The 27,005-nt window shown below is 44.0% G+C and overlaps 1 protein-coding gene across 2 annotated transcripts in view; it reads left to right on the top strand.

Annotated features, from left to right (window-relative positions):
- smad3b (SMAD family member 3b) overlaps nt 1–27,005 on the top strand; it is a 145,873-nt gene that overhangs the window by 98,161 nt on the left and 20,707 nt on the right. For both annotated transcript variants that reach the window (XM_063066168.1, XM_063066167.1), the window contains one exon: nt 16,245–16,457. In XM_063066168.1, the coding sequence (XP_062922238.1) occupies nt 16,245–16,457 (213 nt within the window). The remainder of the gene's footprint in view (nt 1–16,244; nt 16,458–27,005) is intronic.

Here is a 27,005-nt window from a genome sequence, read left to right as displayed (position 1 = left end):
TGCAAAAGTCTTCGACACACATATGCATGAGCTAGGGTGCCAAAGACTTTTGTCCGGTGCTATATTTATCAGTGTGGGTGGAGCAGAGAGCGAGTTTGTAAATCTAGCGGGAGCAAAGGATGTTGGGAATGGTGAGGGCGGAGTGCTGCGGGAGGGTGTGGGTCAGATGGCGGAGGAAGAATGCCAAGGGCGGGGAGGGTGGGGTGGGTGCAGATGCACTCAGTCCTGAGACACCAGGCAAGGTCATTTGATTCCATTCATTTGGTTTATTGATCATTACTGAATGTCCCCTGGCGCTTCCCTCTCCCTTCCCCTTTTCCTGACCACAATTCCCCTCTCCCTGCCCCCTTCCCACTCTCTGTCCACAATAGAGACCCATAATCATGTTTATCATCGCTCACATAGGACATGATTTGTTTTTTTAGTGGCAGCAATACAGTGCAATAGGTAAAATTACTACAGTACTGTGCAGGATTCTTAGGCACCCTAGCTGTATACTGTATGTGTGTCTAAAATGTTGCACAGTACTGTACATGATCCACTGTTCCTGTGATGCTGCTGTACGTTTTTCATTGCATTTGTACACTGGATGCTGGCTCCAGTCCCCATTTCACTTGAGTAGGTCAGGGACTAGACAGTGTGATGCTGACTGCCGCTGTTTCTCGAGTGCTCGCAGCATCAAGTGATTTCAGCTGCTGGTGGAAGTTCACCCCCCCGTTCACAGTGTTTACGTTGGCAGCTGTCCCACAGTTCAGCTTTGTTTGCCTGGCGTGACTCAGTGCTACTGGAGTACACTGTCCCACAGTGAACAAGGGGCTGTTGTTTTACATTCTACCAACAGTGGCTGCTCAGGCAGACTTGGGCAGCTCTGCACATTTCAACAGCTGTTGGCGAAGGCTCCAAGACGCTGAACTGCGGCTTCCAGGAGATGCACAACACTCGGTCTACCTAATCGGCACCTCAGATTCAGATCCCATTTATTTACCTCTCGTACATCGAAACACGCAGTCAAGTGCACCGTTTGCTTCACCAGCCCAAGGGTGTGCTCGTGACAGCTAGCAGTTGTCATCATGCTGACAGTGTTCAGCAGAGCAACAGGTAACGGCAGCAACTGGAACGACAGCAAGAGGACAAACCCAGTTGCGCCCTCCCAGCCGATCGCCGAAGTGCGCGCAAATATTCAGTCCAACAACCCCAGGACAAGCGTCTCCAGACAGGGGTCTACAGTGTACCGCACATCCTGTGCCGTCATCGGAGTAAAATCACCACCATTTAAAGTCAAAGTGGACTTTATTGTCAAACGCACAGATGCAATGAAAAGCTTACTTTATTTATTGAGATACTGCACGGAATAGGCCCTTGCGGTCCTTTGACCCGCACCGTCCAGCAAAACCGATTTAACTCTAGCCCAACAATTTCTAAAGCACTTAAAATTAATCTACAACCTAATAAATTAACTGTGCTTTTTGGAATAATTCCTCAAAATATTCATGGTATTTCTGTGTCTGACCAACATGTTATTGCATTTGTTACATTGATAGCTAGGAGGGCCATTTTGTTGAAGTGGAAGGATACATCAGCTCCCACTTTGTCACAATGGTTCTCTCAAGTGATGCTGTGTCTTAGTTTGGAGAAAATTAGAAGTCGAACCTTTGAATCTTTATTTGATTTTGAGAAAAGATGGGGCTCGTTTGCTCGTTATTATCATTTGAGCTAATTGATAGATTCTTTCCATGATCTAATTGTAAATTTTTTGGTATCTTTTCTTGCTGGCGGTTTGTTGTTTATTTTTAGAAGCTTTTTGTATGATGCATGGCTCCTGGGTTGTACACCTAATGGGTTCTTTTTATTTTCTCACTTTTTCTGCTTAGTAGGTTTTTTTTGTTATCACAAATTTTTTTTTCAATGTCTTTTTTGAGACATTGTAAGTGTTGTTACTTCAATGTACTCATGTTATTTCTTTTGTATAATATAACAATAAAAAGATTTGAAAAGAAGGAACTCTAGCCTAATCACGGGACAATCTACAGTGACTAATTAGCCTACTAACCGTTATGTCTTTGGACTGTATGAGGAAACCGGAGCACTTGGAGGAAATCCATGCGGTCACAGAGGGAACTTGCTCCCCGGTGTACTGTTGCCGAACAGTTTCTAATTAGCATCAGACGCGTGTACTTGCGCGGCCATTAGAACATACAAATTCCGTAGAGACAGCGATGGGAATTGAACCCCGATCTTACAGCTGGTAGCTATAAGTGATGCGCTAGCCATTACGTTACTGCGGCTGCCAGTACGATCAGTAGTTGTTCCAAATTATCAACTGAATTGGAATTCCACAGCTCCCGTGGTGGGATTTGAACTCAGAACTCTGGATCGTTAGCCAGGCCTCCGGACTGTCAGTCCAGTGACTTGCTCACAATGCCCACAGGTGCTCATTCAGTCTCAATCTTGAGTGCACTGGTTGGCGCGGCGTCCTTGGCTTCTTAGACGTAGAATTCCAGGAGCACCGCGGCACTGCAGTGGTTAGCTCAGGGCGTTGGAGTTCAGGGTTCAATTCTGGCATCCTCTGTAAGGAGTCTCTGTGCAACCTCTCCATGGGTTTTCTGCGGGTGCTCTGGTTTCCTACCACAAAGACGTACTGGATAGGTTAATGGGTCATTGCAATTTGCCCCGTGATTAGTTCAGGGGAAAATTTGGGGTTGCAGGGCAGCGAGGCTGGAAGGGCCAGTTGGGCCTCTTCCACGCTGTCTGACAAACTAAACAAAGCAATAAGGTTTTAAGGGTACATTTAATGTCAGAGAAATGTATACAGTATACATCCTGAAATGCTTTTTCTTTGCAACCATCCACAAAAACAGGACTGCCCGCAAAGAATGAATGACAGTTAAATGTTAGAACGCCAAGTCCCCCCAGCTTCCCACCCTCCCACGCATAAGCAGCAGCAAAGCAATGATCCCCCCCCTCACCCCACCAGCAAAAAAAAGCACCAGCACCCACAACCGTGCAAAAAAAGCAACAGCAAACACTCAGACTTGCAGTACTCCAAAGACTACTCGTTCACCCGGTATTCGACATACCACAGGCTCTGACACTCCTGCCGGGACACCGACCTTCGATCCGCCCGTCTCCAGAGCCACGAGATCCCAGGCCTCCAAAGGAGAGCTAAGGTCTTAGGCCACATCCGTGGCATGTCAGATAATGGCCAGTTGTGAAACCCCGTTCCCGCAAAAAACCGAAGTCAGCATGTAACTCCAGGTCAGGAACCCTGAAAGGGAAAAATAAAGTTATTAAAGATGGAAGTAGAGCTGTTTCTGAAGATGCAAGCAAAAGATTCACCGTTTAGTGCCACCATAACTAAGCTCTGCCCTCTTCTCCCCTCTCCGACCCGCTTCAATAAAAATAAATAAATAAAATGTTTTCACCGAGCATTGTCAATTTTGGCGAAGCACCCAGGTACAGGTGTTGCTTGGGACGTACACTGAGACTGAAAGGCTGAATTATGGAAGAACACCATGAAAATTCAGGGCCACAAACGTTGAAAGTGGATCCCCATTTCATCCTAAAGCACAGGGTAATATTCATTGAGGTTTCCAGTGAAGCTTAAATGTTGGTGAATGAGTTAAAGATAAAGATTAGCTTTCTGATGAAGAACTCTCATCATGGACAGTCTGAAGTCCGGCTGCAGAAGGAGGAGGGTTAGGCGAGGGGCTAGTTACTCCATCCCATAAAAACCCAGAACTACAGAAACACCAACAGGAGCTCCAGAGATTCCGTCCCTGGGAGATGGAGGATCTTTGAAGTTGAGCTACACCTGGGGACAACTCGAACGGCTGACCCAGGACAGAGGACTCTGGTGAGCTGCTATCGGCGGCCTTTGCCCCAGTAGGGGCGATGGGCTTAAGTGCGTTTCCATCGAGGAGCCCTGAAGAAGGGTCTCGGCCCGAAGCATCGACTGTTCATTTCTCTCCATTGATGCCGCCTGACCTGCTGAGTTCCTCCAGCATTTTATGTGTGTACCGAAAGATTAGCTTTATTTGTCGCGTGCACATCGAAACAGTGAGACACTTTGTTTGTGTCAACAACCAGTTCAGTCTGAGAATATGCTGGGGGCAGCCGCAGGCATTGCCATGCTTCCGGCGTCAACGTAGTATGCCCGCAATTTACCAGCCCCAAACTGCACATCTGAGGAATGTGGGCAGAAACCAGAAGGGGAGCATGTACTGTCTCCTTTCAGACAACGGTGGGAATTGAACCCCAATCGCTGGCGCTGTGAAGTGTTACACTAGTCACTGGGCTGCCATGATGATAACGTGTTAAACTGGATCAGCAAACTTGCGGATGAAACCAATATTGGGGTGTAGTGGACAGTGAGGAACACTATCAAAGCTTGCAGTGGGATTTGTACCAACTGGAAAAATGGGCTGAAAAATGGCAGATGGAATTTGATGCAAACAAGTGCGAGGTGTTGCACTTTGGGAGGACCGACTAGGATAGGTCTTGCACGATGAGCGGGAGGGCATTGAGGAGTGCGTAGAACAGAGGGATTGGGAATACAGATTCATAATTCCTTGAAAGTGGCATCACAAGTAGATAGGGTCATAAAGAGAGCTTTTGAAACATTGTTTTATGAAGGCCGATGTATTGAGTGTAGGATGTTAAGTTGAAGTTGTATAAGGCTTTTGTGATGCCTGATTTGGAGTATTGTGTGCAGTTCTGGTCACCTACCTACATGAAAGATGTCAATAAGATTGAAGGAGTGCAGAGAAAATCTTCTAGTATGTTGCTGGGGCTTGAGGACCTGAGTTATAGGGAAAGGTTGAACGGGTTAGGATTTCATTCTCTAGAAATAAATATATACAATTATGAGAACCATAGATAGGTAAATGCTAACAGGCTTTATCCACTGAGGTCGGGTGAGTCTAGGACCAGAGGTCACGGGTTAAGAGTAAAAAGTGAAATGTTTAAAGGGAACATCTGTGTGCAGGTCAGTGGGACTAGGCAGAAAATGGTTCGGCACAGCCAAGAAGGGCCAAAAGGCCTGTTTCTGTGCTGTAGTTTCTATGGTTTCTATGAGTGGAACTTCTTCACTCAGAGGGTGGTGAGAGTGCGGAATCAGCTGCCTGTGCAAGTGGTGGATGCTGGTTCGATTTCAAATTTTAAGAGAAGTTTGGATAGGTGCATGCATGGAGGGCTATGGTGGGCTGGGTTCCTGGTGCAGGTCGATGGGACTAGGCTGATTGATGATTCAGCATAGACTAGATGGGCTGAAGTGCCTGTTTCTGTGCTGTCGTGTTCTATGACTCTGAGTTTATCAGACTGTATTATCATATTCTGATCATCCTGAGCATTCCAGTGAGGGTTTGCAGAGAGAATGGGTTTGGGAAACATGCCTTCTCCCCAGGAACAAGGTTTCAAATGTTCAGATCTGTATCACAAGCTGCCAGAATTGCCGTTTTGCATCTTTGCTGTTCTACTTGGCTCTGTAAGTCACTCCTGGCCAACTGTCACTCCTTATAATAAAATCTGTCAAGTCGAACATTTACCACATTTGTGGTTGCAATTTACACTCGCAATAAAGCGCCGGCCTAGTTAACCAGCTGTCAAAGCATTGGCACTCTGCCATTTGAAATTGTGTGCCTCTGCTTGCCTTTTAATTCCCCTTCCTTTTTGGGCTACCTTCCGCTTGGCTCAACGGTGCTGGTCGTGAACCCTTGCTCTCGAGTTGAGACCATAAGGAGAGCCGGGCTGCTGTTCTGTTCGGATTCCTGGCTGGGGAGAAGCCAAATGTCCCAGACTTGGAGAGACCTGTTCCTCAGGCTTTGGGGAGGGCGCAGAGGAGGTTTATCAGGATCCTGCCTGGATTAGAGGGCATAGGCTATAACGAGAGGTTGGACAAACAGAGGTTGTTTCTTCTGGAGTGTCCGAGGCTGAGGGGAGATCCGATAGAGGTTTATAAGATTATGATTAAGATCAGATAGAGTAGACAGACAGTATCTTTTTCCCAGGGTTGAAATGTCTAATACCAGAGGGCATGTAATTAAGACAAGAGGGAGTAATTTTAAAGGAGACACGAGGGCAAGTTTTTTAACACACAGAGAGTGGTGGGTGTGTGGAATGTGCTGCTTGGGGTGGTGTAGAGGCAGATACATTAGGGACTTTTAAGAAGCATTTAGATAGGTGCATGAATGTAAGGAAGCTGGAAGGAATTTGACATTATGCAGGTGGAAGAGATTAGTTTAGTTGGTCATTTGATCACTAATTTAATTGGTTCAGTACAACACTGTGGGCCAAAGGGCATGTTCCTATACTGTACTGTTCTGTGCGCTATGATCTAAGCTCACTTATACCTGTTTCTTTCAATCACTGGGGGGGTAAAAAAGCTCTCAGACCCACTGTCTCTGACATCAAGGAGGATGCCTGCACCAGATCATTGGGATTACTGGGGTTCTCCTCCAACGTGTTTACATCCGAAAGATCAAGAATCAACTTTATTCACCGTATACATTTCCGTGTACAGTGGATTCTGATTAATTGAATCATCATTTAATCGGGACAGCTACTTATTTGGAACAACTCTTAAAGAACAAAAACAAATCGAGGAAAAAAAAACAAGAGTCCCTTTGTTTGGGACACTACGCCGCTTGATTGGGGTAGGGGATGGTCAGTCACGTGCACTTGTGCTGCCTCTCGACAGTACACCGTGCTTAGAGCAAACAGCTGTGTGTGCTTATGTTATCCATGTGGGCCGACGGACGCCGATTCAAAAAGCAGTGATCTTTGATCATTTTGTTTTGTTAACTTGATTTTAAAATAATTTTTGAGACCCTTGCCATGAAAAGATTTGACACTAGCCAAAAAAATTATGCTACTGAACCAAATTAAAATCCATTTGCTTAACACCGCCCATGGTCAGTTGGCAGAGGTAACGGGTGTGCTGAAATCTACAATTTGATAAATCAAGATAAACTGCAAGGAGAATGGGCATTAACGAGCAGCAAAAGGGAACATCCCAGTAACAAAAGCGTGAAGATAAGGATTCGGATACTGAAGTGATCCTCAATCAATAGTTTTCTGTTGTAACTGGACGAGATGTGGTGTCAGTGGAGCAATGTTTAAAAAAACAAGTCAGAGGAGATAGCTAAGAAGCTGGGTCATGAAGATTTTAAAGCAACAGATGGCTGGTTGACTCGATGGAAGTAAAGGCATCATATTAAATTCAAGAGAGCACCAGGCGAGAAGGATGGAAATCTACAAAACTCTCCAACTTGTTTCAACAATTTTGTGCAGATGATATCTACAATGCCAATGAAACAGACCTTTTTTTTAAACTTGCCATGTCAGACGTTTCCCTTTGCTGCAACACTATCAGGTTCAAAGAAAGCAATGGATCATATAACTGTTATGTCATTCAAGTATGTCAGGAACTGTTAAAAGAAATTGCTGGTTATTGGGAAAGGCATTAAACCATGATTCTGTAAGCGACTAAGAAAGGATAGTTTATCAATTGAGTCCTATGCCAGCTTACACTCAGTGAATCCTCCTTTCAGTAAGCATTATGAACTAATACACAGTTTTATAATGTGTTCTGTATTTCATTTAAATACACAGTGTTATTTGTTACTCAGTTAAATGGAAATTTGTTTTCTTTTTAATACCTTTTTAACTTTACTATGAAACTTTGGATAATTTAGACAGCCACTTTATTGATCCAAAACATACTGGTCCCAATGTGGCCCAATTAACCAGAATCCACTGCATTGGGAATTTGCTGTGATGTGTCGGTGTAACATCCACCAAAAACAATATTCAACAATTATATGAATAAAGAATTGTGTTTTAAAAAAAAGAGGCAGGAAAATGGAGTTGAGAGGAATAATAAATCAGCCATGATGGAATGGCAGAGCAGGCTTGATGGGCCAAATGGCTTAAAATTGCTCCTATGTCTTATGGTCTAAACTACAGACATGGAATAAAATGTGTATACATTACAACACGAAGAGCATTATAAAAAGGGTTTAAAGTGTTTACAATGCTGCGACTGAGGTAGGAGAAGGGGGGTTGTTATGGCCAATTTGAGTGGTTGATCAGATTAACTGCCTGGGGGAAGAAATTGATTGCATGGTTTTTGTTCTAATTGTCCTGTAGCTCTTTCCAGAAGTGAGTTTTTGGAAAAGAAGTACTGCTTGATGGGCTAGTTGACCAATGTAATTTATTCTAAGTGGTGGAATTTGGGGGTTGAGGTTGAGAGAAATGACGGGAGAATCAGAATGGGATTAGCGTAAATGAGCGCTTGCTGATTGTAGATACAACGGAACAAAGGGCCTATTTTGGTATTGGATGACTCTGCTCATACCCCTGACTTGCAGATGCATCAGTGTTCTTTCATTACCATTGGGCCAGAAACCTGGACCTCTCCTTCCCAATACACACAAAACACTGGAGGAACACAGCAGGTCAGGCAGCATCTAGACTTGCTGCCTGTTATGTCTGCTGGAGCTTAAGACAGCAATAAAGGTCCTGCATTCTTCTGTCCTTAGCCAGTCAGATGTAGAAGGCTTCTTCATTGCTGTTTCCATAATGGTTTTGTTTTACCAGTCAAGATTGTTAGCCCTGAGCTGAACTCCTGAACCTGGAGGACCGAAGGACCACTCTTAGTCTGGCCTCTACCCTTTGACCTGTTTGGCATGGGTGACCCTACCAAGAGCTAAATCATGAGGCACTGACTCCAGCCAACGTAGCTCTCTGAGATATTGAAGCACGCAAGCCTCAAAACTTTACGGCAAGGTTGTAGTCCTCTTGGAAGAGGCAGCATCTGTTGAGGAGAAAAAAATGATTCAGGCCAAGATTTTTCATCGGGGTTCCTGATGTAAATGTCAGCCTGAAGTGTTGACTGTTTATTCAGAATTAGGTTTGTTATCATATGTCATGAAGTTTGTTGTTTTGCAGCAGTAGTAGAGTGGAAGAGTTTAAAACATTACTACAGGTTACAATACGAAATATCAAAGAAATTAATAAGGTAGAGTTAATGGATCATTCACAAATCTGATGACAGAGGGGAAGAAATGGTTTCTAAATCATTGATTGTGGGTCTTCCAGGCTCCTGTACTTCCTCCCTGTAGCACCACATACAAAATACGAGAAATTACAATGAGTATATATTTTAAAACTAAATCGTGCAAAAAGCAAAATAGCAAGGTAGTGTTCACGGGTCATGGACTGTCCTGATGGAGGGTCCCAGCCCAAAACATTGACTGTTTCTTCCTCTCTATAGATGCTGTCTGATCTGCTGAGTTCCTCCAGCATTTTTTGTGTGTTGCTCTGGATTTCCAGCATCTGAGGGTTCTCTTGTGTTTATGATCTTTTTTCCAACTGTGTCTTCAGGAGCAGTTGAAGAAACTGACTGCACGGGTGCTTCTCAAGGCCAATAGGGGTGGTCAGCAGTGCGCGAATCCCGAGATTAAACGGTTACTGTTGTGGGTTACTTGGCCTTGAGGGAGGCAAAGGTGCAACTGGTTTAGGTGTTCTTCAAAGGAGACAATGAATTCCCCCTACTCCTGCTCAGCACTCTGGAGCTTCTGCTGAGTATTTGCTTGTGTGTGTGTGGTGTGTAAACTAGACTGTCCTGGAGTCTTTCATCCCCAGGGCCAAGTAAGAAATGCTCCCTGAATTCATTCAGTTATTCTCTCTTCTCTACTCTCCCGTCGGGCAGAAGATATGTTTGAGAGCATGACCATCTATCCCTTTGTTATCAAACTCATGAGTAGACCTCTCATACTCTAAAATGTGAATGGTTGATTTCCCATTCTACCTCATTGTGGCCCCTGCATTGCACTTTCAATATAGCTCTATCGCTATATTCTGCATTGTTTTGCCTTCCTACAAGAATGGTCAGGATGGGAAACAGGTTCTTCCCTCAAGCCACTTGGATTTTCAACTCTTGGCCATATCGTATTCAAAGTGTCGCTGGTTAATCTGTACCCTACAATATTTGATGTTTTGCACTTTTTATTTATGCGTAATTCATCTGTTGACTTAATTGTTAATTTCCGAAGTTGTTGTGTGTAATTGTGCTTTACACCCTGGTTTGGAGAAACGTTGTCTCGTTTGACGCTATGCATGTATATAGTTAAATGACAATAAACTTGACTTGACTGCAAACAGGAACTTTTTGGTGTATCTCAGTCCATATGCCAGTAATAAACCAAAAGCAATACTGTACCGATACCCCATGGAACCAGCAAGGTGTGACTGGGAGCAGGAGGGGAGGGTCAGGAGCATGAAATAGACATTGAACGTAGATCACCGCAAAGCTGAGCCCAGTGTAAGTTGAAAAGATAAACAGGAAATGTGGCAGGATGCTGATATAACGAGGCCAGGCAGGAACACTGCAGCCCAATCAGTGAAAATTCTGTGTGTGTGAAAGAGAGAAATATCAATTCTCATGCAAGGGTAACTTCCCACCAGACTGTTGCAACTTTATTAATGGTTATGGCACAAAGAGAGAACAATATTACCTAACCTACCCTCCTCCCCCCCCCCACCCGGTAGAACTTCAACCCTACTCTCCCGAAACTGGTGACTCATACCAAAATCAGTCGATGTTTATGTTCCTGATTACTGACCCGTGTAGGCATTGATGCTGGGTGTCTGTGTGAGGGTGAATGAGAGCTCCTGTAATGATGTCCATATTTCAATGCGCACGTGTGTGAGACTTCCAACTCGACTCCTCACATGAAAAGTAGTCACTTGCAGACAGATAGTATTTGGCCGTGTAGTTGTAGTTAGTTGGTCTTGAAAGACTGAAAGAGACTTTGTGTGTGTTTTTGAGAGGTTTAAAAAAATAGTGAAACTTGGGCCGACTATTGTTCTAAAATCAGGAGCTTTTATTCTAAAATGGGGATCACTCTTCCACAGAGAGACTGAATTCTCCCACCACGAACAGCTGTTCAGAGCAGCAAAATAGTTAGCAGCTGTTCAAACTGAATTGTACTCTGTGTATTAGTGTGTCTGTGAATGAGAGAGAGAGAGAGAGTATGTGCGCACATGAGAACGTGTCATGGAAGCCTTCAAATCATGTTGACAGCCTGACCATAATTTTCAATGCAGAACCTTCTCAAACCCCTTGCCGGTGTGGACATATCCTATTTGTTTTTGGCTGATTCTGGTCTTGCAGTCTTCGTTTCAAATGTAATGAGATAGTACACTGTTAAGACCATAAGATATTGGAGCAAAATCAGGCCTTTTGGCCCATCGAGTCTTCTCTACCATGACATCATGGCTTATCCATTTTTCCCCTCAGCCCCAGTCTCCTGCCTTCCCCCTCATATCCCTTCATGCCCTGACTAATCAAGAATCTATCGACTTCTGCCTTAAGTATACATAAAGACTTGGACCTCACAGCTACCTGTGGAAAAGAATTCCACAGATTCACCTTTTTCTGGCTAAAGAAATTCACCCTCCTCTCCATTCTAAAAGGACATCCCTCTATTCTGAGACTGTGTCCTCTGGTCTTAGACTTTCCCATTGTAGAAAACGTCCTCTCCACATCCACTCTATAAAGGCCTTTCACCATTCGATAGGTTCCAATGAGGTCACCTCTCATTCTTCTGAATTCTAGTGGATACAGGCCCAGAGCCATCAGATGCTATTCGTATCACAAACTGTTCAATCCTGGAATCATATTTTTGTGAACCTCCTTCAGATCCTTTCTGCTTCAGCACATCCTTTCTTAGATAAGGGGCCTAAAACTGCTCACAGTATTCCAAGTGAGGCCTCACCAGTGCTTTATAAAGACTCGTCATTACATCCTTGCTTTTATATTCTAGTCCTCTTGAAATGAGTGCTAACATTGCACTTGCTTTCCTCACCACAGACTCAACCTGCAAATTAACCTTTAGGGAATCCTGCACAATGACTCCCAAATTCCTTTGTGCCTCTGTTTTTTGTATTTTCTCTCTTTTAGAAAATAATCGAACCTTTCATTTCTGCTACCAAAATGTATGACCGTACACTTCCTGACACTGTATCCCAGCTGCCATTTCTTTGTCTTTTCTCCTAATTTGTCTGTCCTTCTGTAGCCTCTCTACTTCCTCAAAACTACCTGCCCCCCTCCTATCTTCATATTGTCTGCAAACGTCGCAACAAAGCCATCAATTCCATCATCCAAATCATTGATATGTAAAATAGAATCGGTCCCAACACAGACCCTTGTGGAGCACCATTAATCACCAAGCAGAAAAGGTTTCCTTTATGCCCGCTCCTTCCCTCCTGCCAGTCAACCACTGCTTTATCCATGCTAGAATCTTTCCTGTAATACCACGGGCTCATAGCTTGTTAAGCAGCGTCATGTGTGGCACCTTGTCAAAGGCCTTCTGAAAATCCAAGTATACAACATTAACCGATTCTCCTTTGTCTATCCTGCTAGTTACTTCTTCAAAAAAAAAATTCCAACAGATCTGTCAGGCAAGATTTTTCCTTGAAAACTATGCTGACTACTGCCTATTTTATCATGTGCCTCCAAGTACCCTGAGAACTCATCCTTAATAAGCGACTCCAACATCTTCCCAATCACTGAGGTCAGACTAACTGGCCTTTAATTTCCATTCCTCTGCCTTTCTCCCTTCTTGAAGAGTGGAGTGACATTTGAAATTTTCCAGACTTCCAGAAGTATCCCAGAATCTAGTGATTCTTGGAAGATCATTACTGATGGCTCTATAGTCTCTTCAGCCACCTCTTTCTGAACCCTGGGGTGTACACCATCTGGTCCAAGTGACTTAATCTACCTTCAGACCTTTCAGTTTCCCAAGAACCTTCTCCCTGGTAATGGTAACTTCACACACTTCATGACCCTGACACCTGGAATTTCCACCATACCGCTCGTGTCTTCCACAGTGAAGACTGATGCAAAATACTCATTCAGTTCATCTGCCATTTCCTTGTCCCTCATTACTACGTCTCTTGCATCATTTTCTAGTGGTCCAATATCCACTCTCACCTCTCTTTTACAATCTATACATCTGATGAAACTCTCGGTATCCTCTTTAATATTATTGGCTAGCTTACTTTCATATTCCATCTTTACCTTCTTAATGACTTTTCTGGTTGCCATCTGTTGGTTTTTAAAAACTTCTCAATCCTCTAACTTCCTACTATTTTTTGCTCTATTATATGCTGTCTCTTTGGCTTTTATGTTCACTTTGACTTCTCCTGTCAGCCACGGTTGTGTCATTGTGCTTTAGAATACTTCTTCCTCTTTGGGATGGATATATCCTGTGCCTTCCAAATTGCTTCCAGAGACTCTTGCCATTGTTGCTCTGCCATCATCCCTGCCAGTGTTCTTTTTGAATTGGTTCTGGCCAACTCCTCTTTCATGCCTCTGTCATTCCCTTTACTCCACTGTAATACTGATACATCTGATTTAGCTTCTCCTCAAATTCCAGGGTGAACTCAATCATATTATGATCACTTGTCCCCTTGGGTTCTTTTACCTTAAGCTCTCGAATCAAATTCTGGATCATTGCACAACACCCAATCCAGAATAGCTGACCCCCTGATGAGCTCAACCAAGAAGCCATCTTGTAGGTACTCCAGCAATTCCCTCCCCCGGAAGCCAGAAGCAACCTGATTTTCCTGAGAGCACCACTCTGATTCTGTCCACTCAGACAACGGCTACTGCGCTTGCCCCTGCCTTCCGTTAACTTGTTCTTGCTAATCGATCCCAAACACTGATTGGTGGCTGGCCAAACCTCTTTTTTTGCTGCTGGATTTTTTTCCTCAGTCAGTGAACCTCGGGCAGGACTCGGGCTGAGGGGAGTTCTGACAGAGAGTTTATAAGATTGAGAGGCGTAGATAGAGGAGACAGACAGTATTTTTCCCTCTGGACTGAAATGTCTAATACCAGGAGGCGTGCATTTAAGGGGGGGGGGAGTAATTTCAAAGGAGATGAGGGACACTTTTTTTAGACGGAGAATGTTGGGTGCCCAGAATACACTGCCTGGTTTGGTGGTAGAGGCAGATGCGTTAGGGACTTTTAAAAGATGTTTGAACATGAGAAAAATGGAAGGGTATGGATATTGTGTAGGTGGAAGAGATTAGTGTAGTTGGCCATCTGATTACCAATTTATTTGGTTCAGCTCAACATTGTGGGCTGAAGGGCCTGTTTCTCTGCTGTACTGTTCTATCTTCTGTGCTGTCACTGTTGGCCAATATTGTGAATAATTTTGGGCCCCGTTATCTCAGGAGGAATGTGCGGACCCTGGAGAGGGTCCACAGGAGGTTCATAGTATGATCCCAGCAGTGAAAGACTAATCGTATAAAGAGCATTTGATGTTTCTGGGCCTGTACTCAATGAATTTTCGAAGGGAGATCTCATTGAAAGGATGTTTCTAAGGGTGGTTGAGTCTAGGGTCTGAGGGCCCAGCATCGGAATTCAGGACTGACCTTCTTAAAATTGAGAAGGAATTTCCATTGAGAACATCTACCATAAATGCTGCCAGGGCAGGGCGAAAAGCATTATCAAGGATGCATCTCACCCTAACCATGAACTTTTTACTGCCTCCCATCCGGTAGGCGCTACAGGAGCCTCCGCTCCCACACCAGCAGGCACAGGAAGAGCTTCTTCCCTGAGGCTGTGACCCTGCTGAACCTCACATCACAGCGCTAAGCAGTATTGCATCTGTATTGTACTGTCTCAGTATTTTATATTTGTGTGCTGTAGCACTTTTTACTCTCAGTTATTTTGTAAATAACAATATTCTTTGCATTTCTGGTCAGATGCTAACTGCATTTCATTGGCTTTGTATCTGTACAATAAAGTTGAATCTAATCTAACCTAATCAAATCTTTTGTCAGAGGGTAGTGAATCTGAAATTCATTGCCACAGACTGCCGTGGAGGCCAAGTGGTTTGTGTATTTCTGGCAGAAATTGATAGTTTCTTGATTGGTCAGGCGTTAGGGGTATGGGGGAAAAGGTGGGAGAATGTGGTTTAAAAAAATTATAAGGATTTAGGGACCTACACTGGCCAATTTGAGCACAGTGAGATACCAGTTGCCTCAGTGATATAACTGGCCAAGTTGTCAGTTTTAGTGAGGTTGGTTAAGGGCTAAGTACTGACTGGGATATTAGAACAACTGTCCTCCTCTTCAGTACTGTCAGGGGATGGTGCCGGAACCCTGGGTCTTGAGCAAGGTTGAATGGAAGTGGTTTGTGGATTGGACTCTGTAGTTCACGTTATGGTGTGTTCTGGTTTCTGGCGGGTCATTTATTTGTTGCTATTTTGTGCGATTTTGATTGGGGCAGACTGGTTCTGTGACTTGCAGGTAACGAAGATGCAGAGCTGGGTTGGGCTCAACTGAATACACCTGGACTTTTTCGATGGCTTTGTTGTTTGGCATTTTATACTGTGTTTTTTGGTCTTTTTTTTTGCCATTGCATGATTTGGGTTTTTTTGCGTCTTGGGGAATTGATCGTTTCCTTTGAATGGATTCCATGGTTTGCTTTGTTTTGCGGCTGTCTGTGGGGAAGACAAATCTCAGGGTTGTTTACTGCATACATACTTTGAAACTTTGAAGGAGCTGTTCCTAAAAATTTTGAGCGTGGGTCTTCCGTCTCCTCTACCTCCTTCTGAATGGCAGTTATTAGAAGAGGACGTGTCCTGAATGGTGGCAGTTCTCAAAGATGGGTATTTTAAGTGACTTAAGAGGGAACAAGACAAGTTCCTTTGCACTATAGGACCTCTAACGTTAATGGAGACACAAGGGATGGAAGATGCTGGAATCTGGAGCAACAAGTAACATGCTGAAGGAACTCAACGGGTCGAGGAACTCGGCCCGTCACGCTGCAGGACTTTGACCTGAAACGTGGGCAATCCCTTTGCTCCAGCAGATGTTGCTCAGCCTGCTGAATTCTTCCAACTCATTGTCTGTTTCTCTAACATTCGTGTTGTCTGATGGCCATGGTTCTAGCAGAGTCCAGTAAATATTTTGAAGTGAGGATCTTTTGCCTAATAAGGGTTATCTTTGGGTTTGTAGGAAGACGTGGACAAACTCGATGGGTTGAAAAGTCTGGTTGATTCTATAAATGCTTGCAATGAGGCTTTTAAATTTCATCCTTTAAGGAGGATGGAAATATCTGTGATGGGGTGAGGCCAGGTCAAATGGGTTAGATGGTGATTGGTCCGTGTTATGTGTCACCACTGGGGAAATCTTTTTCATGGATTCTTATGCCCTGCGTTTTCCTTTTGCAGACTTGCAGCCTGTCACTTACTGTGAGCCAGCCTTCTGGTGCTCCATAGCGTACTACGAACTGAACCAGCGAGTCGGGGAGACCTTCCATGCCTCACAGCCTTCTCTGACGGTGGATGGCTTCACCGATCCATCCAACTCTGAGCGCTTCTGCCTGGGGCTGCTCTCCAACGTGAACAGGAACGCAGCAGTGGAGCTGACGAGAAGGCACATTGGTAAAGGAGCTGGTTGATTGTTTGGAATTCCCACTCTTGAATGTGGTGCCCCCGCCTGACGAATACGCATTTGTCATGATTTCTTCCAATGTGTCCCTGGCCGATCTCCAGCCTCCAGTCTCTGAAACAAGTTCATTCCGAACATGTAGCCCCTCCCTGCCCACATCTCCTTATGCTGGCTTCTTCCGCCTTCCTTTCCGGTCCTGATGAAGGGTCTCGGCCCAAAATATTTAGTAAATTCCCCTCCATGGATGTTGCCTGAGGTGCTGAGTTCCTCCAGAATTTGGTGTGGGTTGTTCCAAACTTTTGATGACTCAGTCCTGATTTGCATAAAGTCATCTCTCACTGGCTGAGAGATCACTACTTAACATGGTGTCTTTCTGATCACTTGAACCTCCTTCACATATAGCGTGCAACAGTACAGCAGAGTACAGGCCCTTCTGACCACAGTTTTGTGCCAAACCCCTCTTTCACAAGAGCGCACCATTTTTCTATCATTCATGTATCTATTTAAGTGTTTCTTAAATCTGCCTTGACCACCATGGCTGGAGCATGTTCCATGCACCTACTACTCTCAGTGTCTTTAAAAAAACTACCCTTTGACATTTCCCCTATACTTCCCTCCGCTCACCTTAAAGTTATGCTCTGTAAGTTAAACATTTCCCTTCACTACCCTTGATACTGCTCCCTAGAACAGAGGCTTGTGAATCTATGGAATTTGTTGCCATGGCTGACGGTGGAGGCCAGGTTGCTGGGTACACTAAAGGCAGAGATTGATAGGCTCTTGAGGTGTTAAGGGTTGTGGGGAGAATGCGGGGGACCATTCAAGTCCATGCTGAACAGTTAATTCTGTCCAGTCCCATCAACCCGTCCCTGGACCATAGCCCTTCTGGACTGTAGTTCGTGACAGTGTTCCTCATCCGGGTAAGTACAAGCCTGGGTTATTTGTTGATAAGCTGAGATCTACTGTTCTATCTTCTTTTCTGATTAAAACTAAATTTGGGGGCTAAATATTCTTCAGTAGTTGATGATCGGTTTCAGGTGCTTCAACTTAAAACTTGTATCTGTGCTGTTTGGAGAGAAAGTGGGAGGAATTATTTGCACTGAGCTCGTGGTGTGTTGGCATGAATGAGGAGTAGAGAGCTCCTGGCATGTTTCAGGAGGTAACTAGAAGAAGCCGACAAACATTTTTTTTTATTCATGGCTTGTGGTGTCATGGACAAGATCAACGCTAGTGGTCCATCCTCATTTGTCCTTAGTCTGTATATTTCCCAAAAGGGAATAAGACACCAGGCGGCCTTTCATAATAGACCAATGGATGCGTGGTTACATTTACTGATTCCACATGGGTAGCACGGCAGCCGGGTAGTTAGTGTAATGCTTTACAGTGCCAGCGGTCTCGAATGGGGTTCAATTCCTGCCGCTGTCTGTAAGAAGTTCGTACGCTCTCACCGTGGTTTCCTTCCAGTGCTCCTGTTGCGTCCCTCGTTCTAAAGACGTAACACCTGTGTCGCGTTCATCTTGTCTGACTGGTCATCACACTCTTTATGGGAAAATCAAATTACATAGCACTATACTAGGTGATAGCAGGCCATCAGAAGCTCTAGATATCAGAAGGAGGCAGTGAATAGAAAACACACATTTCTGGAGATAACTTTTGGTTATTAAAAAAAAGATATACAAAATATTTACATGAGCAAGAACAATTCAAATTTCCAACATTCTGTTTGACGTCCAAATCTCAGATATCAAACAAAAACCAAATTCCTGTTTAGTTAGAATTAGTGATATTCATTAGAATAATCTTTGTTTCTCCAATTTCTCTAACTAATTAGATCTAGTGTTATTCCCTAAAGGTTTACAGACTAACCTTTCCTTTTTTTTTTAATCCCTAGATAGGAATTCAATTAATTTTTTAACTATTTTCAAGTATTATGGTTAACTTTAGTTTCAGTTCAAGTCAGTATGGCTACAAATTCAAATTCAAAAATTATGTATCTATACAGCTTAACTCCTTTTGCGACAATTCTCCCAACATCACAACTCTTAAACAAAGTAAATCTCATTCAGTAAATTATCAAAGTCTTTGCAAACATAATCAGTTCTTGCAGAAAATCTAATTCAGATCCTTCGAATGGAAATAAGCTTGTATGTCCAACCATATTAAATCCTCCACGCCATTAAACATTTCGTTCCCACGCTGGTTCTTTGATTTTGGGTGGTTTGCCATCTTGTTTCTTGTTTCGTTGGATGAAATAGTTGATCATCCATGGACAGTCGAATCACAAACTTATACAAAAAAAACCTGTATACAACAGGATTACAATCCGTAAGTTTTTTATACACTTTCTATTTTCTATTTCAAAATAACTCAATATCACATTGTCATATCCAAACATTTCTTAGTTACAACACTGCTGAACATATTTCACACTGAAATTTATACACTTGGAAGAATAAAATTTTAACTCGCCAAATTCCTTGGTGTGAACATAGAAATTTACAGCACATTACAGGGCCTTCGGCCCACAATGTTATGCCAACCATGTAACCTACTCCAGAGACTGCCTAGAATTTCCCTACTGCATGGCCCTCTATTTTTCTAAACTCCATGTACCTACCCAAGAGGCTTTTAAAAGACCCTATTGTATCCGCTTCCATCACTACCTCTGGCAGTGCATTCCACACACCCACCACTCTCTGTGTGGAAAAACTTATCCCTGACATCCCCTCGGGTAGCTATTTCCAAGCACCTTAAAACTATGCCCCTCATGATAGCCACTTCAGACCCAGAAAAAAGCCACTGGCTATCCACATAATTAATGCCCCTCATCATCTTATACACCTGTATCAGGTCACCGCTCATCCTCCATCGCTCCAAGGAGAAAAGGCCAAGTACACTGAACCTATTCTCATGAGGTACGCCTTCCAGTCCAGGGTGATTTAATAGAACTAATTCCCGGTTACACAGTAGAAATCTTGGGCACTTGTCTTTGCCGATATGTCTCATTACAGCTGCTGCTTGTTACAGCTGTAGCTTCCGTAGCTCTTTTATCGCTATCATCTCTCCTCCAGGGGTTTCACCCTGAGGTTTTCAAGTAGGATAGAGATACCCATTACTAATTCCACCTTTAACAGTTTATATCTTTAGTTTCTAAAAGCTTGCTATGTTTCTCTTGCTTTCCCGTGCTGCGTCAGCCATGCCTGGTCCTCACATAGCTTTTTTCTCCCCCCCTCCGCCCAAGTTCTTTTTTTAATTTGATAAACTTTGTTTTCACCCCTCCACAGGTGGAGCTTTCTAACATTACATCTTCGGGTTTAATTAACCTGGGTTACATTAAGGTTGGTAAGTTATAAGACCATAAGATATAGGAGCAGAATTAGGCCATTTAGCGCATCGAGTCTGCTCTGCCATTTCATCATGACTGATCCAATTTCCCTCTCAGTCCCAATCTCCTCCTCCTCCCCATATCTCTTCATGCCCTGACCAATTAAGAATCTATCAACCTCTACCTTAAATATACGTAAAGACGATCTCCACAGCTGCCTGTGGCAAGGAATTCCACAGAATTACCACCCTCTGGCTAAAGAAATTCCTCCTCATCTCTGTTCTAAAAGGACGCCCCTCTATTCTGAGGCTGTGTCCTCTGTTCTTAGACTTTCCCACCAAAGGAAACGTCCCCTCCACATCCACTCTATCAAAGCCGTTCACCATTCGATAGGTTTCAATGAAGTCACCCCTCATTCTTCTGAATTTTAGTGAATACAGGCCCAGAACTATCAAATGCTCCTCATATGACAAGCCATTCATTCCTGGAATCATTTTTGTAAGCTTCCTTTGAACCACTCCAGTTTAACCACATCCTTTCTAAGATAAGGGGACCAAAACTGCTCACAATACTTATGGGCCTGCTACGCTGGCTCCGGAAGCTTGGAGGCACTTGGGGGTTGCCTCCAGCATGTCTTCAGGCCGTGCTGGTCTTTGACGTCAGTGATACGTTTTGCTGTGTCTTATGATGTTTCAACGTACACGTGACAAATAAAGCTAATCTTTAGATCTTCAATCTATGTAATGTGGTAGGATTTGTACCATAAGCACTCTTCAATTGGATGTATCTGAAATCACTGATTGTAAGCATGTAACCACAGGACTGTTGTGAAAGACCAACCATTATTTCTAGCCTCAGGGTTGCTGAGACGGTCACAGAGCCATCATACCATTAATTCACCCCTGACGTTGCACAAGTACATTGAGCACACTTTATCAACTGATTTGCTTTGATGTAAACAACACATTTCACTATATGTTTTGATGCTCATGTGACAGATAAGGATAATCTCGTGTTGGGCAGGTGGCCAAGCGGTTAAGGCGTTCGTCTAGTGATCTGAAGGTCGCTTGTTTGAGCCTCAGCTGTGGCACCGTGTTTGTGCCCTTGAGCAAGGCACTTAATCACACATTGTTCTCGTGTCTGTGTGAGGGGTGGCGCCCCACACAGACTTCCAATCTGCGCCTTGTAAGGCATGAAAATGCCCGAGGCAGGCCTCTCATGGTCTGAGTCAATGCTCCCTCCCCTCATCACTGAATGTACTTTTACTGAAATGGAGACCGTTCAGCAGTTGTGAGAATTTTGGATGCTGGGTTCGGCGGTTAGAGTAACGCTTTACAGCACTAGTTACCGGGGTTCAATTCCTGCTGCAGTCTGTTAAGAATTTTATAATCTCCCTGTGGGTTTCTTCCAGGTGCTCTGGTTTCCTCCAACATTCTGAAGACATGCGGGTTCATACGTTAATTGGTCACGTTGTTGCAATTGAGTGGCGTGGCCTCCTTGGGCCAGAAGGGCCTGTTACCATGCTGTATCTCTAAAACACCTCCAAGACGACCACAACCCCATCGTGGTTTGGAGACTTGCTTGCCTCAATGACCCAGAGAGTTATGTGGGCTGGAGTCAGGTCTTTGTGCTTTGGCTTTTGGTAAGGTCACCCATGCCAAACAGGTCAAAGGGTAGAGGCCAGGCTAAGACTGGTCCACCGGTCCTCCAGCTTCAGGGGTTCAACTCAGGGCTAACAACCCTAACTGGTCAAACAGAACTGTTATGGAAACAGCCACAAGGAATCCTTCAACACCTGATTGGCCAAGGACAGACAGAGATGGAGGACCTTCATTGCTGCCCTAAACACCAGCAGTGTAATGAGCAATAAGTATCTCTAAAATAAATAAATAAACAAGCAAGCAAACAAATATATAAAATGGACATGACCACTTCAAACATTGGGAACGTCAGTTAGCACCTAGTGTATTAAAGATTCCTTTATTTGCCACATGCCACATTGAAACATACGCTGAAATGCGTTGCTTTGCATCAGTGACCAACACAGTCTGAGGACTGTGCTGAGGGCAACCCACAGGTGTCGCCATGCTTCCAGCACCAGCAAAGGTTACCCACAACTCATTAACGCCAACCGTTCATCTTTGGAATGTGGGAGGAAACCAATATCATCCTGTATTATATATAGAGTTTTGACCAGCAACCAATTGTCATTTGGGATTGATTAGTAAGAGCAAATTAAAGGAAGGCAGGGGCAAGCATTGTCAAAGTGGTGACTTTAAGACTTTAGCTCTTCGAGGCTTCACTCAGAGAAAGCAAAGGAATCAAGATTTTTTCCTTTGCCTCTTTATATCTGCTCAGGTAGGACAGTAGAGATGTCAGGCAGGATAGTGCAATGCTTCTCTTGCGGCATGTGGGAAGGCAGGGAGACCTCCAGTGTCCCTGACCACTATAGTTGCAAGAAGTGCGGCCAGCTGCAGCTTCTGACAATCCGCGTTAAGGAGTTGGAGCTGGAACTGGATGAACTCTGGATCATTCGGGAGGCTGAGGGGGTGATAGACAGGACGTATAGAGAGGCAGTTACACCCAGGAGACTGGGAGATGGGCAGGAACAGGAAAGAGGTTAAGGAGCCAACGCAGAGTACCCCTGTGAACATCCCCTTCAACAACAAGTATATTACTTTGGATACTGTTTGAAGCACGTCCTGACGGGGAAAGGCACAGTAATCAGGTCTCTGGCACTGAGACCACCTCTGTGACTCAGAAGGGAAAGGGGGAGACAAGGCACTGTGATCATAGGGGATTCATTAGTTAGGGGAATGGACAGGAGGTTCTGTGGGCGAGAACAAGATTTCCAGATGGTATGTTGCCTCCCAGGTGCCAGGGTCTAGGATATCTCGGATCGAGTCCTCAGCATTCTTAAGTGGGAGGGTGAACAGCCAGAAGTCGTGGTCCACGTAGGTACCAATGACATGGTGGGACTAGTGACAAGGTTCTGCCTAGGGAGTTAGGTGCCAAGTTAAGGGGCAGGGCCTCCAGGTTGTGAGCTCAAGAATTGCTACCCGTGCCACGTACTAATGAGGCTAGAACTAGGAAGGTTATACAGTTTAATACTTGGCTAAGGAGTTGGTGTAGGAGGGAGGACATGATTTTTGGATCATTAGGCTCTCTTCCAGGGAAGGTGGGACCAGTACAGCAGGGACAGTTTGCCCCTGAACTGCAGGGGGACTAATATCCTATTGGGGAAGTTTGTTAATGTTGCATGGTGGGATTTAAACTAGATTTGCAGGGGGATGGGAACCAGAATGCCAGAACAGATAGTGGAGAGGTTGTGGAGGCAGATGTTAGTAAAACCTCAGACAAAGTTAGGAATCAAAATGTTGAGCATGGTGCGACAAAATTGAAAAGTGGGAACACAGGACTGAAGGAGTTGTATCTGAATGTGCACAATTTATGGAATAAGGCAGGTGAACTTGCAGCACAGTTGCAGATTGGCAGGTATGATGTAGGCATCACTGAGTCATGGCTGAAAAAGATTATAGCTGGGAGCTTAATGTCCAAGGATACACAGTGTACTGAAAGGACAGGCAAGGCAGCAGAGGGGGCAGTGTTGCTCTGTTGGTTAAAAAAAAATGAAATCAAGTCATTAGACAGAAGTGACATGGGGTTAGAAGGTGTTGAATCATTGTAGATAGAGCTAAGGAACTGCAAGGGTAAAATCACCCTGATAGGAGTTGTAAACAGACCCCAAACAGTAGTAAAGATGTGGACTACACATGAGAAAGGGAGATTAAAAAATGCATGCCAAAAGGGCAATGTTACAATAGCCATGGGGGATTTCAATTTGCAGATAGATTGGGGAAAATCGGGTTGGTGCTGGATTCCAGGAAGGGGAATTTCTAGCGTGCCTACAAGATGGCATTTTAAAGTAGCTCATGGTTGAGCCCACGAGGGAATCGCATATTCTGGATTGTATGTTGTGCAATGAACTGGAATTGATTAGAGAGCTTAAGGTAAAAGATCCCTTAGGGGTAAGTGATCATAAAGTGAGATGTATCAGTATTACAGTGGAGTAAAGGAAATCATATAGGCGTGAGGGAGGAGTTGGCAGAGATTGATTGGAAAAGAACACAGACAGGGATGACAGCAGAGCAGCAATGGCTGGAATTTCTGGAAGCAGTTCGGAAGGCATAGGATATATATACATCCCAAAGAGAAGAAGTATTCTAAAGGCAAGATGACACAACTGTGACTAACAAGAGAAGTCAAAGCCAACATAAAAGCCTAACTGAAGGCATATAATAGAGCAAAAATTAGTGGGAAGTTGGAGGATTGGGAAGCTTTTAAAAATCAGCAGAAGGCAACTAAAAACTCAAGGAAGACAAAGATGAAATATGAAAGTAAGCTAGCCAATAATAAAGAGGATACCAAAAGTTTCTTCAAATACATAAAGTGTAAAAGGGAGGTGAGATATTGGATTGCTGGAGACGATGCAGGAGAAGTAGTAATGGGGGACAACGAAATGGCGGACAAACTGAACATGTATTTTGCATCAGTCCTCACTGTGGGAGACACTAGCGGTATGGTGAACATTCAAGGTGTCAGGGGGCATGAAGTGTGTGAAGTTACCATAACTAGAGAGAAGGTTCTTGGGAAACTGAAAGGTCTAAAGGTAGGTGTTACTTGGACCAGATGGTTTACATCTCAGGGTTCTGAAAGAGGTGGCTGAAGAAATCATGGAGGCATTAGTAATGATCTTTAAAGAGTTATTAAATTCTGGAATGGTTCTGGAAGAATGGAAAATTGCAAATGTCACTTCACTCTTCAAGAATGGAGAGAGGCAGAAGAAAGGAAACTGTAGGCCAGTTAGTCTGACCTCAGTGGTTGGGAAGATGTTGGAGTCGATTAATAAGGATGAGGTCTCAGGGTACTTGGAGGCACATGTTAAAATAGGCAGTAGTCAGCATGGTTTACACAGGGGAAAATCTTGCCTGACGTATCTGTTTGAATTCTTTGAAAAAATAACAAGTAGCTTCGACAAAGGAGAATTGGTTGATGTTGTGTACTTGGATATTCAGAAAGCCTTTGACAAGGTGCCACACATGAGGCTGCTTAACAAGCTACGAGCCCACTAGAGAGAAGATTTTAGCATGGATAAACACAGTGGCTGATTGGCAGAGAGCAATGAGTAAGAATAAAGGAAGCTTTTTCTGGCTGGCTGCCAGTGACTAGCGGTGTTCCACAGGGTCTGTGTTGGGACCAATTCTTTTATGTTATTTGTCAATGATTTGGATGATGGAATTGATGGCTTTGTTGCAAAGTTTGGAGATGATATGAAGATAGGTGGAGGGGCAGGTAGTTTTGTAGAAGTAGAGAGGCTACAGAAGGACTTGGATTAGGAGAATGGTCAAAGAAATGGCAGATGGACTACAGTGTTGGGAAGTATATGGTCATGTACTTTAGCAGAAGAAATGAAAGGTTTGATTATTTTCTAAGTAGGGAGAAAATACGAAAAGCTGAGATACAGCGGTACTTGGGAGTCCTTCAGCAGGATTCCCTTAAGGTTAATTTGCAGGTTGAGTCTGTGGTGAGGAAGGCAAATGCTTTTATATTCTAGTCCTCTTGAAATGAATGCTAACATTGCAAGGATCTAATGTTGGGTCTTTATGAAGCACTGGTGAGGACTCATTTGGAGTATCGTGAGTAGTTTTGGGCCCCTTATCTTAGAATGTGCTGAAACTGGAGAGGGTTCAAAGGAGGTTCACAAAAATGATTCCAGGATTGAATGGCTTGTCACATGAAGAATGTTTGATGGTTCTGGGCCTGTATTCACAGGAATTCAGAAGAATGAGGGTATCTCATAGGAACCTATCAAATGGTGAAATGCCCTGATAGGATGGATGTGGAGAGGATGTTTCCTGTGGTGGGAGAGTTTAAGACCAGAGAACACAACCTCAGAATAGAGGGGCGTCCTTTTAGAACAGAGATGAGGAGAAATTTCTTTAGCCAGAGTATGGTGAATCTGTGGAATTCTTTGCCACAGACTGCTGTGGAGGCCAGGTCTTTATGTATATTTAAGGCAGAGGTTGATTGGTCAGGGAATGAAGGGATACGGGGAGAAGGCAGGAGATTGGGGCTGAGAGGAAAATTGGATCAGCCATGATGAAATGTCGGAGCAGACACGATTGGCCTAATTCAGTTATGTGTCAATGCAAGGAGCATTCGTAATAAGGTGGATGAATTGAAAGTGCAGATTGTTATTAATGATTATGATATAGTTGGGATCACAGAGACATGGCTCCAGGGTGACCAGGGATGCGAGCTCAACGTTCAGGGATATTCAATATTCAGGAGGGATAGACATGAAGGAAGGGGAGGTGGGGTGGTGTTGCTGGTTAAAGAAGAGATTAACGCAATAGAAAGGAAAGACATAAGCCGGGAAGATGTGGAATCGATATGGGTAGAGCTGCGTAACACTAAGGGGCAGAAGACGCTGGTGGGAGTTGTGTACAGGCCACCTAACAGTAGTAGTGAGGTCGGAGATGGTATTAAGCAGGAAATTAGAAATGTGTGCAATAAAGGAACAGCAGTTATAATGGGTGACTTCAATCTACATGTAGACTGGGTGAACTAAATTGGTAAAGGTGCTGAGGAAGAGAATTTCTTGGAATGTATGCGGGATGGTTTTTTGAACCAACATGTTGAGGAACCAACTAGAGAGCAGGCTATTCTGGACTGGGTTTTGAGCAATGAGGAAGGGTTAATTAGCAATCTTGTCGTGAGAGGCCCCTTGGGTAAGAGTGACCATAATATGGTGGAATTCTTCATTAAGATGGAGAGTGACATAGTTAATTCAGAAACAAAGGTTCTGAACTTAAAGAGGGGTAACTTTGAAGGTATGAGACGTGAATTAGCTAAGATAGACTGGCAAATGACACTTAAAGGATTGACGGTGGATATGCAATGGCAAGCATTTAAAGGTTGCATGGATGAACTACAACAATTGTTCATCCCAGTTTGGCAAAAGAATAAATCAAGGAAGGTAGTGCACCCGTGGCTGACAAGAGAAATTAGGGATAGTATCAATTCCAAAGAAGAAGCATACAAATTAGCCAGAGAAAGTGGCTCACCTGAGGACTGGGAGAAATTCAGAGTTCAGCAGAGGAGGACAAAGGGCTTAATTAGGAAGGGGAAAAAAGATTATGAGAGAAAACTGGCAGGG

Source organism: Mobula hypostoma, chromosome 13, assembly GCF_963921235.1.
Source record: "Mobula hypostoma chromosome 13, sMobHyp1.1, whole genome shotgun sequence".
NCBI lineage: Eukaryota > Metazoa > Chordata > Chondrichthyes > Myliobatiformes > Myliobatidae > Mobula > Mobula hypostoma.
The sequence above is the reverse complement of the archived record's forward strand: the minus strand, read 5'-3'. Positions and strand labels throughout refer to the sequence as shown.